General features: G+C 41.2%; 1 protein-coding gene across 1 annotated transcript in view; it reads left to right on the top strand.

Annotated features, from left to right (window-relative positions):
* LOC130196399 (uncharacterized) overlaps positions 1-12,363 on the top strand; it is a 70,207-nt gene that overhangs the window by 23,086 nt on the left and 34,758 nt on the right. Inside the window, exons 2-3 of the mRNA XM_056418494.1 lie at positions 2,667-2,710; positions 9,688-9,859. Of these exons, the coding sequence (XP_056274469.1) occupies positions 2,678-2,710; positions 9,688-9,859 (205 nt within the window). The 5' untranslated portion in view covers positions 2,667-2,677. The remainder of the gene's footprint in view (positions 1-2,666; positions 2,711-9,687; positions 9,860-12,363) is intronic.

Here is a 12,363-nt window from a genome sequence, read left to right as displayed (position 1 = left end):
ATTAGACCAGATGGGATTTATAAAAAAATTTAATATCAAAACAATCACTGTGAGTTCTGGATATAGAGGCAGAAACGATAAATCCTTTTCATGCCGTCTAAAGTTTGGGTCTGTGGAAAAGTCAAAGCATGTGATTCGCTTCATCTTCATCAAAAGAATTCCGTGATTTCTTTTGACAGCATGTTAAGGGGGCCTCTGTTGGCTTCGACCGCTCTCTGCACCGGCCTCGGTGAGCCATTCTGTGTTGACTCGCTGTAAGTGGGCTTTGTAAGCAGAGTGATCCCAAATGAACCCTCCCAGCTGAGGGATGAGGGTGCCGGGTGGGCTACGTAGCAGGATTAACTCTGCAGCCAGACAGACAGAAGGACAAGAGGATCCGACGCTGTAAACGTTAAGTCATCTTAATGCATCCTGCTTAACGTTCTTCGCCGACTGAACCTTTCCCGTCTTACATGCAATGCAATACATTTTCCATTGACAAGCTGCGTTTTCAAAACCAAATGTGTCACCAGTCCTTCAAATGCTAAACGAGTTATCCAACCATTTTTATACAATAAGTCAATATAGTAATTGTAAACAGGCCTACGCAACATAATTCATTGGAGGTGCCCGCCTGACTAAGTCCACACAGTAAGTTCAATGGAAAGTATTTGTACCCTCTGCTCCCGTCAGCTGCCCGACTCCTTTGTGGTTTGACCACTATGGAGTGTGAACGTTGTGCTGCGGCGGCTTCCTCCCCTCTCGGCCTTGTCAGTCTCAGACGCTTTGCCCGCTCCAGAGAGTCAAATTTCATAGAACTATATTTGGTCCAACACGGTGCTGGTTATTGTTTTGTCATTTTTGTGTTTGGGCGCAGGTGGGTGTCGTGCATCACAGCTCACGGGTCATAATCCCCCCCCTCCTCCTTGCCCCCCCAAAATGGTTTCTGAGTAGGTCATTGCTGTTTTACCATGCAACGTGATAATATCTCTCTCGCTGTATTCAACTCGACTCACAGCTTTTTAACTACACCACATAGACTCATGCCTAACAGACATATGTCTGTATGTGTGTGTGTGTGTGTGTGCGCGCTGTGAGGAAGGCTTGTTGTCTCCTGTCGAGTGTGTGGGGGGGACTTGTAAGACTCCTCTGTTTTCTTCCCGACTTCCTGTTTCCTGCCCATGAATGGGCCGACCACATCAGTGCATGTGTAGAGGAGTTGGGTGCTGACCCCTCCAACCCCACCCTCCTCCCCCAACTCATCTTAGTGACACATCTGTAATTAACACTGGTGCTCTGAACACTTGCCGCTGACAGAGATGCGCGTCTTCAAACTTGATGACTGATGACTCGCCATCTTCAGCGCACACTCCAGGTCCACTGAACCATTTCTAACTACAGCGAAGCTTTTGAATATGATGACAAACTGTAAAAAGCACAAAGTGGAAGTAAAAACAAGTTTTATAATCCCTGTGGACATGCCGACATGTGACCGCCTTGCTGGGGGACACTTATACGGAACATTTGCGTTATTAACGCCCACATGTCTGCTAGGGGCCTGTCGGAGAGTGAATCCTCATTAAAAAATCTTTATTTTGTCAGGTTGAAATATAATATTTTACTTTTGTGCATATATACCGTAATCATGAAAACATGAGGCAATAAACACGTTGACAGTAAGACAAATCCAAGACAGACAGAATATACAAAAGACATTGGAAAGAGACAGACGATGTTGATGTGGATTGGGCCTGAACAAAAGAAAAAGAACTGTTAAACCTGTGGCAATTTTACAGCTCTTTGATGGTTGAAATCCACCACAAACCACCACATTAGTCCACTATTCTTTTGGTTTCAACGAATCGGATGTTGTGGCCATAAAAAAGCAAAAAGCTTAATTAAAGAATGAAATCAACACCTGCGACAGTGCGTGGGAACTTGACATCTGTGTTTTGTGCACAGCACACCTTGAAGGGTTTGGCTACACTGACGCACCAGCAGAACGAGCCGATATGTTGCATTAACGCCATCGAACCCGTCCAACAGGCTCCCTGGCGATAGTTTCCAGCGTGTCGTGTTTTTCGAGGAGTGTCCGCATGAAACTGAGCACTGACAGTTGCAAATAGAATAATTAAAGAATAATAACATCTCTTGTGTTCTCAGTACGGTGGCCTGATCAAAAAATGAAGTGTGACGGTTGAATTTAAATATGTAAATTTACTGATTTGTTAGTTATTATTGAAATAATAAATCGTACACCAGAAACTTGGTAAAAGTAATGTATATAGTATGTATAATGTATGTGCTGTGCAATGTATCAATATCGTCTCAGATTTAGTATATCGTAGTATAGTTTAGTCTTTTCCTGGTTTAAAAAATACATCACAGTGAAACATTTTTTATTTGCTGAACTTATTATTATTTGGATTTAAACTACCTAATAATTATATGCACATAACTGATAATTATCACAAATCATATTGTGTAAACGCATGTTGTTACCATCGTTTTGTCTACCTTTTGTCATGTATTGATTCTTCAGAGACACAGTAGAATTGGCATGTGGGTAAAATAAAATGTCAGTATTTCTCGTATGTGTGACGCTGCTAACTTGGTTTCTCCACATATTGCCTCAGTAGAATACATGCTCACACCTCTGTGTCCCCCTTGTGTTTCATTTCTTTTAGAGTCCAACGTCATGAAACTGAATCCCCAACACGCTCCACTCTATGTAAGTACCCGTTGTCATCAAACAGCATCACAATGAGATTTGTAACGCGACAGGATGTGCTACAGAACTAATTAGTGGGAGACAAGTAATACCCCTTGTTACGGCTGAGAAAATAATTAGCTTGTGGTGACTTTTTTTGCTAAATTTTAAAGTAGAATAAAAAGGTATCAAATTAAAGGATACTTGTATTGTCATTCTTTTTAAAAATGATAGCTCAGACAGTTGTTTCTGCTTCAAACAGAAATAGCTCAACAACTAATAAGTGGATCGTCTTTGGTCCAGACGTTCCCCTTAGGACGAATCCTAATAACTTTGGACTCTCATCAGGTCAACATTTAGTAATGACACACCCCTTTACATCATGGCTGTTATACCATGCAATGTAACAATGGCTCTCTCGGTGTATTCAACTCAACTCACAGCTTTTTAATGACATGACGTAGACCAGTGGTCGCCAACCCGTCGATCGACATTTATGGATAACTTCACATATTACACAAGTTCAAATTACACAGACATAAAACTAAGTCATCAATAAATAAATGTTGAAATGCCTGTACCTTAGCGTAAATGTTTACGTTACGGCACTAACAGGTTACGCCTGCGCAAGCGCGATGGCTGAGATTCTTGGCGACTTGCCAGGTCTTACCTCCGTGAGTTCGGCTTTTCTGCTGTTGCTCTTCAAAACAAAAGCTCAACATTGAGCTTTTTTTCTTGTCTGATGGAGCAATCTGGTTTACTTGAAAGTGATTGCAATTGTATTTATTGTATAATTTGAAAAGGCACAGATGCAGGAGTCACAAATGGTGATTCTCATATTTATTATTATTATAATTATTTAAATCTGAGGATGTCTGTAGTGTTGATGTGAATGTAATGACCAACGGTCTGAGTTCAGAACGAATCCCAGATGAACAAACTTTCATGAATACCAAATTTGTCCCGAAAAAATCGTCAGTGCACGAAAATCACCAAATCAAAGACCAGGAGCCGGATTACTGACAGACAGCTCACAGACTGCCTCAGACTGTCTGTTCTTATGAGCCCAACTACAAGCTTACAGTGTTTAGTCACAGCCATCACACTGACTTGAGTCACATGACTTGATGGCCTTGTGATGACACAGAGCTGAACTTGCATGAGTTGCACTGACTGATCATGTTGTCAGTGTTGTAATGTCAGTTGATAATTACAACATTTATATTGGTAGTTCATCCAGCTGCTCATTGGAAATGTGTTTTTTCTTGTTCATATTGTGTGCGGTTAACAACTAATTAACTTTTTATATTGCACTTAAATTCTGTGTTCCTGGTCCGTTATCCGTTACACCACAAATAAGTAATCATAATGGGTCTTTATTTTAATAAGACCTTGGAGTGATGTGATATTTGGTGATTTACCATAGCTATCTATTCTAGCACCATTAACTGACTCCCTCGTATGTTCAACGTACCTTGGCATAAACGGTTCTGATTCTGAGGTGCTACACAACCTATCTTCAATTCAGTTTATTTTTCTACAGCCCAAAATTACAAATTACAAATTTGCTTCAGATGGCTTTACAATCTGTACACAAACGACATAGTGACATTTGACCTCACATCGGATCAGGGAAAACTATGAAAGAAACCTTTCGGGGGGAAAAAGGGAAGAAACCTTCAGGAGAGCAACAGAGGAAGATCCCTCTCCCCGAAATGGACAGAAGCAATAGATGTCATGTGTACAGATTGAAGTTACATAAACACATTCAATTAATATGACAGAAATGGCAAGAGATAAGGGGTGGGGGGGTGGGGGGCAATCATGTCCTGTTAAAAACATCCAACTTATGAAAACAAAAAGGACAGATAAACTTGTACATTCCTTAACAAATCAATCAAATTTTCTAATATAGTTGGAGTTGGCTTCTTTCATAACGTAAGCATGCCATGTTCCAAATATGTATTCAGTTATGTGTTAAAGTGTCCTCATCTGGCCCCGGCAGAATAATGACGCAGTTATGTTAGCTTAGCCCAAATGTTTCCATATTGCCCATCTAACAGAGTTTATCAGCAGGTGTGTGTGTGTGTGTGTGTGTGAGTGAGAGTGATCTGAAACATTCCTGTGTGCTATTGTTAGCCCGTGTCCGTGTGGGTGGGGCTGTTAACAGGCTTTTTAACTGCATGTTCACAGGGTTTTTCCTGGGTCAAAATGGGTCTTCGGTGCTCCCAAAAAAATTGTTTGCACGCTGTGCGTGCACCATCTATTCGTGCACGTCGGGCTGTTGAGTGAGTGATCAGCAGCTGGTCGCTCGGTCCATTCGCGCACCTCAGTTGCGTATTGATCAAACAAGAAGACACGCTTATCAACTCCAGTGTTTCCCCTACCATTATAACTAGGGATGGGTATCGTTTTTCCGATACCGGTACTTTTAAAACGATACCGGTGCCTAAACGGTGCCTGAACCGATACTTTTTTTTTTAAACGCACATTGCGGACATTAAAAACCTCTTTGGCCATATTCCCTGTAGAAGCCGTTATCATGGAGCACTGACACACAACGGATATCAGACTGTTAACATACACCATATATGTTCTCCACTATATGTGATATGTATTGTCATGTGCAGACGTTATAGGGTTAAACCTGTCACTGTTTTGATGGGCAAAGAGAACAACCAATCAGAGGGACTGAAGATGACACGTGACAAATAAAGTTTTGCTTCTGACAGCGAGAGTTACACTGAAACAAAGTGACGCCCCACGGTCTTCATTCCTCCGTCATTATATTCCCGGTAACCGCTGTACATCAACACAGCTGCTAGCAGACTGTCACGCTCGTAGCTCGTAGCTAGCGCTAGCTACGAGCTAGCTTAAACATGGTTATACTGGCTAATTTATTATTTCTTGGGCTACTTTTATGAATGCAAGACTTGCAATCAACATTACGGTACTAATCTGAGTTCAGGCTGCTCGTCATCATCGGTCTTCACGTGTTCAGGGGACCGGTGACGGTCTCCCCGTCGGCCCAGCCTGACGCTGGTGTGCTCCACACGGGTTCACGTAGTCACACACGGCGCAGCCTCCGCTGTCAAAGTTAAATATGAGAGGCTCGTAACCTGCTGACAGGGCGGAGTCACCTGAGAAGTTCACAACAATAGTTTTTTTCAATTTCAATCGGCTCAGGCACCGGAAAGAAGCACGGGAAAACGGCGTAGGCGCGCGCCCAAATGTTCTCTATGCAGGAAAAACCCTGGTTCAGCAGAAGTGTGTGTGCGTCAGTGTGTGTGTGTATGTGTGTATCTTGTTTCACAGCACACAGACGGCAATATACAATGCATATAAACTCTACTCTCTATTCTGTTCAATACAAACCTTGCGGTCTGTAGCCAACCAGCTCTCAGATGTAACACCGATAAGTTCAAGGACTTTGCCATCGATCTCATGCGCCCTTCAACGATGCTCATTAAATATATATATATATACAGGCACGTGCACAGACATTTTGGGGGGAAGGTGCTCAAACCCCAAAAAAAGGGCACCCATTGGCAAAATAAATTTTCTATTGAAGTGAGCAAGTAATTGTTTGCTACGAAACACTTGAAACACATTGTTTCGTGAGAAGACATGAGAGCTGACCAAAATGACATCTTACAATTTGTTTTTATTTACAAAACAATAGGAGCGAAAAAATGCCATATAATAAACAACTTACTAACCTCGACCACTCGGCTGAAAAGAGTAAATGCAAGAAAAAACAACACTTGTAATAACTACTTACTAACCCAGAGTGAGGTCATGCTGGGAAATATCAGACTTCAGTAAAACGTTATAAATCCTCAGTCTGATATTTCCCGGCATGACCTCACTCTGGGTTAGTAAGTAGTTATTACAAGTGTTTTTTCTTGCGTTTACTCTTTTCAGCCTCTGCAATTACTCATACAAGATTGATCTTTGTAAAACTGGAACAGACAAAACAAAGAGAAACGTACCACATATAACAATGTGGCACATGGATAGCATGACACCGAGAGCTAGCATAGTTTAGTTGTTATTTTCTAGCTGTGAATTCTTGTGACATTTATAAAATGAATTAATAAATTCAACATACTTTTGAAATTGTCTAAATAGCATTTACACACAGAAGATGCCTGCCTGTACACCTCTCCCTCCCTCTCTTCTCTAAACATGACTAACGTGAGTACAGAGCTGGACGAAGCTTTGAAATCACGGATTTCGTGAGTTTTTTGTTAGTTAATTTTTTTAGAAAATGTCGGACCGGTTGTGACGTAATTTTTTCAGCGGCGCTAATATTGACGTGGTTAATGTTTCATCGAACAACGTCAAGGCACAAACACCGCCATGACCTGTTTGTGATGCTGTGGGTGAGAGGAGAAGGAGGTGCACCCGTTTAGTGGCACGAGGAGCACTGCGCTCTAAGTGGAGGAGGAGGGAGGGCGTGGCGGGGGCGCGGCCGGGGCTCGTGAGCGTCGCGGAGCAGGTTGAGGCGAAATTCTCACAAGAACTCAAATAAATGCCGCGACAGATATCCAAACACATTTGGGGGGAATTGATGACAGAGAGAGTAAGTTTTATTCTTAAATACTGATTAATGAAGAAAAAATGTAGCTCCAGCAGAAGGGTCACTTTTCTCATATATATATATACACACATATATATATATGTATGTGTATTGTATGTATGTATATATATATGTATGTATATATGTGTGTATATATATATATGTATCTAGATATATGTATGTATGTGTATATATATATGTATATAGATGTATATATATAATTAACGCAAGTTTTTTTTTTACGCAGCAGTACGGTTTGACACTGTTATGAATCAGGGGTTTCCTCCTCCTCCTCTCCTCCCTCCGTCTCCCCTCTGTACAGGAGAACAGGCGGCGACGTGGGGGGGACGCGGCGGAAAAGAACTCGTCACACGAAACCTTCACCGTGATTGGTCAATCCGTTGTGTGTCAACATTTCGGGAAAAAACCAATGAACATTGTTCTGGAATGTTTGATGCATAACACGGGGGGTGTGTCACATGCAAAAACTTTAAACGGTGAATTTAATTTATTTTGTAAAATGTATAAAATGCCCCAGCCTCCAGAGGGTTAACGTGACATATTTGAATGTCAGACTGGTTCTGCTGCTGTTCAGTGTTAAAGATGACAGGACCAATGGGGTCTCAATATACTTTTTTTTTACTAATCTGATGTTTCACTGAAGAAACAATTTATCATCCACGATATTAAATACCGCGCTGCACTGTATATGTAGGAGCTCTTTGAAAACACAGCTCTGTGAGTTTGGGTCTTTAAAAGAAGAGAAACACTTTTAACCCTTGTGTTCGGGTCATTTTTTTTGATTTATTAATTATACCTCCTCCCCCCTTTGGGTCATTTTTGACCGATTCAATGTTTTCCCCCTGTTACCTTTTTATTTTACTAACATATTTTTTACTTTGGGTTCAATTTGACGCCAGCAATTAAATGTTTTCCAGTAAGTGTGAGGCACTTTTTGTTGTTGTTTTTTGACTACGAAAGAACACCGACATTAAACATTGAATGGGGTCAAATTAAGGAAAAGGCGGTGGAGTAATATTGATTCGTCAAATGATCAAGGGCAGGCAACACAAAAAATAAAATATGAAATTTTTTTTTTAAAAAAATGTAAAAAATGCCAGCCCCCAGAGAGGTTTAGACATATATTGATGAATGTCAAGTTATCAAGGCCACTGGTTCTGCTGCTGTTCAATGTTAAAGATGACAGGACCAATGGGGTCTCATACTACTTTTTGTTTTACTAATCTGATGTTTCTTGAGAAACAATTTTATCATCCACGATATTAAATACCTCGCTGGCAGTGTATATGGAGGAGCTTGAAAAACACAGCTCTGTGTGAGAATGAACTTTTTAACTTGTATGTTAATTAATCGCGATTAATCGCGATTAATTAATCGCAATTTCAAACTGTGCGATTAATTAGTTAATTTTTTTTAATCGATTGACAGCCCTAATATATATATATATGTCGGTGTGTATATATATATATGTATTTGTGTATATATATGTATGTGTGTATATGTATGTATATATATATAAACAATGAAAGAGGATCTGAGACATACAATTGTGGCACAAAACCGTTTCCTCTGCCTCATCATCCTTAATCCCAGCGCAGCGCAGCCACAAACCCTCCAGGCATGTGGGAAAAGAAACACAGGTGTGACACACTTACTTTTGATGTGTTCTATTCTAAAGCGCCATCATCAGGCCAAAAGGGAAAACACAACAGTTTCTGCAATTGCTTGCATCCCGATATCTCCGTGAATATAATGTGTCACACTCTGACATCCCTCAGGTCTCCGAAAAAGTCTGACAGCAGAACTTTACTATTTTAACAATATTTCTTTGCTTTTGTAACGTGGCACAAATGTGTTTCTGCGCATTTCTACTCATCCTCTCGGGGGCGCAAAGAGAGTCTGACGGTTTCCCACAAACGCCGTGACTCTCGGGAGAACTGTGTCTATCCTGTGGTCGCGCAGCAGAGTTACTCCAAGGAGTGCAGGCCCACATTGTACATTATTCCCATTAATACATGAACCAAACAGAAATTTCACATTCATTTTCTTCTCATGTTTTTCCCCTCTTGTTTTTTTTCTTTGATTTGAGCTCAGACCGGCTCCATCTACCGTTTTATCTCCCATCAAACAGTGAGCCGATGTTTCAGTCTGCTCGCTGGGTTCTCTTGGATTGAGGCTACATATAAAGGGCGGTATTGATAGTAATAAGTAAGGTCTCATTGCTACAGCACTACAAGAGGAAGATGAGACGGATGAAAGGAGATGCATTAGGGATTTTGGGGAGGAGCACAGACAGACGTGAACCATTTATCCGTCTGCATTGGCAAAATGTGTGTGTTTATTGTACGGCGTGTGGTTGAAGTTGACATAATTGCCTCTCTGTTTCCTGTCTCAGGGCGAGTGTGTGTTGACCGTTCAGCTGGATGATGGAGATGCGTGCTGTGACGAGGGAGAAGAGGAGGAGGAGGCAACGGCAGAGTTTTATCTTTTATTCTCAGGATCCACCCAAAGACATCTGACCAGCACACTGCGAGTCAGCCACGACACACTGCAGGCCATGTGTCCTGGTATGACACGCTCATCATATTAGTCTTTCTCTCCTAAATCTAGGTCTCAACGGTACCTTAAAGTTCATTATCCGTCTCTATCCTGGAGTAGAACTTTTTCGTCTTCCAAAAATACCACTTTCAGCAACATTAACACTTATATATATATTTATTCAATTCAGTTTATTTTGTATAGCCCAAAATTACAAATTTGCCTCAGAGGGCTTTATAATCTGTACACATACGACATCCCTGTCCCAGGACCTCACATCGGATCAGGAAAAACGTGCACAATGTGTGTGTGTGTGTGTGTATATATATATATACAGGACTGTCTCAGAAAATTAGAATATTGTGATAAAGTTCTTTATTTTCTGTAATGCAATTAAAAAAACAAAAATGTCATGCATTCTGGATTCATTACAAATCAACTGAAATATTGCAAGCCTTTTATTCTTTTAATATTGCTGATTATGGCTTACAGCTTAAGAAAACTCTAAAATCCTATCTCATAAAATTAGAATATTTCCTCAGACCAAGTAAAAAAAAATTTATAACAGCAAAACAAAATCAAACATTTGAAAATGTCCATTAATGCACTCAGTACTTGGTTGGGAATCCTTTTGCACGGATTACTGCACTGGACAGTTGCAGAGTGGTCCAAAGTCCTCTTTTCAGACGAAAGCAAGTGTTGTATTTCATTTGGAAGTCAAGGCGCCAGAGTCTGGAGAAAGGCTGAGAGGCGCAAAATCCAAGTTGCTTGAAATCCAGTGTGAAGTTCCCACAGTCAGTGATGGTTTGGGGAGCCATGTCAGCTGCTGGTGTTGGTCCACTGTGTTTCATCAAGTCCAGAGTAAATGCAGCTGTGTACCAAGAGATTTTAGAGCACTACATGCTTCCGTCTGCTGAAAAGCTCTATGGAGATGAGGATTTCATTTTCCAGCATGATCTGGCACCTGCCCACAGTGCCAAAACCACCAGTAACTGGTGTACTGACCATGGCATTACTGTCCTCGATTGGCCTGCCAATTCCCCTGACCTGAACCCCATAGAGAATTTGTGGGGTATTATGAAGAAGAAGCTGAAAGACACCAGACCCAACAATGCAAATGAGCTAAAGGCCGCTATTGAAGCATCCTGGGCATCCATAAACCCTCAGCAATGCCACAGGCTGATTGCCTCCATGCCACGCCGCATTGATGCAGTAATCCATGCAAAAGGATTCCCAACCAAGTACTGAGTGCATTAATGGACATTTTCAAATGTTTGATTTTGTTTTGCTGTTATAAATTTTTTTTTTTACTTGGTCTGAGGAAATATTCTAATTTTATGAGATAGGATTTTAGAGTTTTCTTAAGCTGTAAGCCATAATCAGCAATATTAAAAGAATAAAAGGCTTGCAATATTTCAGTTGATTTGTAATGAATCCAGAATGCATGACATTTTTGTTTTTTTAATTGCATTACAGAAAATAAAGAACTTTATCACAATATTCTAATTTTCTGAGACAGTCCTATATATACAGTGCATCCGGAAAGTATTCACAGCGCTTCACTTTTTCCACATTTTGTTATGTTACAGCCTTATTTCAAAATGGATTCAATTCATTATTTTCCTTAACATTCTACACACAACAACCCATAATGACAAAGTGAAAACTTTTTTTTGCAAATTTGTGCAAATCTGTTAAAAATAAAGAACGAAAACTTAACATGTACATAAGTAGTCACAGCCTTTGCCATGACACTCAACATCTAGCTCAGGTGCATCCTGTTTCCACTGATCATCCTTGAGATGTTTGATTGGAGTCCACCTGTGCTAAATTCAGTTGATTGGACATGATTGAGAAAGGCACACACCTGTCTATATAAGGTATCACAGTTGACAGTGCATATCAGAGCATAAACCAAGCCATGAAGTTCAAGGAATTATCTATAGACCTCCGAGACAGAATTGTATCGAGGCACAGATCTGGCGAAGGGTACAGAAAGATTTCTGCAGCATTGAAAGTCCCAATGAGCACAGTGGCCTCCATCATCCGGAAATGGAAGAAGTTTGGAACCACCAGGACTCTTCCTAGAGTTGGCCGCCCAGCCAGACTGAGCGATCGGGGAAGAAGGGCCTTAGTCAGGGAGGTGACCAAGAACCCGATGGTCACTCTGACAGAGCTCCAGCGTTGTTCTATGAAGAGAGGAGAACCTTCCAGAAGGACAACTATCTCTGCAGCACTCCACAAATCAGGCCTGTTTGGTAGAGTGGCCAGACGGAAGCCACTCCTCAGTAAAAAGCACATGACAGCCCGCCTAGAGTTTGCAAAAAACACCTGAAAGACTCTCAGAGAAACAAAATTCTCTGGTCTGATGAAACAAAGATTGAACTCTTTGGCCTGAATGCCAAGCGTCATGTCTGGAGGAAACCAGGCACTGCTCATCACCTGGCCAATACCATCCCTACAGTGAAGCATGGTGGTGGCACCATCATGCTGTGGGGATGTTTTTCAGCGGGAGGAACTGGGAGACGAGTCA

The sequence above is a fragment of the Pseudoliparis swirei genome, chromosome 7 (genome assembly GCF_029220125.1).
Source record: "Pseudoliparis swirei isolate HS2019 ecotype Mariana Trench chromosome 7, NWPU_hadal_v1, whole genome shotgun sequence".
In the NCBI taxonomy this organism is placed as follows: Eukaryota; Metazoa; Chordata; class Actinopteri; order Perciformes; family Liparidae; genus Pseudoliparis; species Pseudoliparis swirei.
Note: the sequence above shows the minus strand (reverse complement) of the source record. Positions and strands in the feature narration are given on the sequence as shown.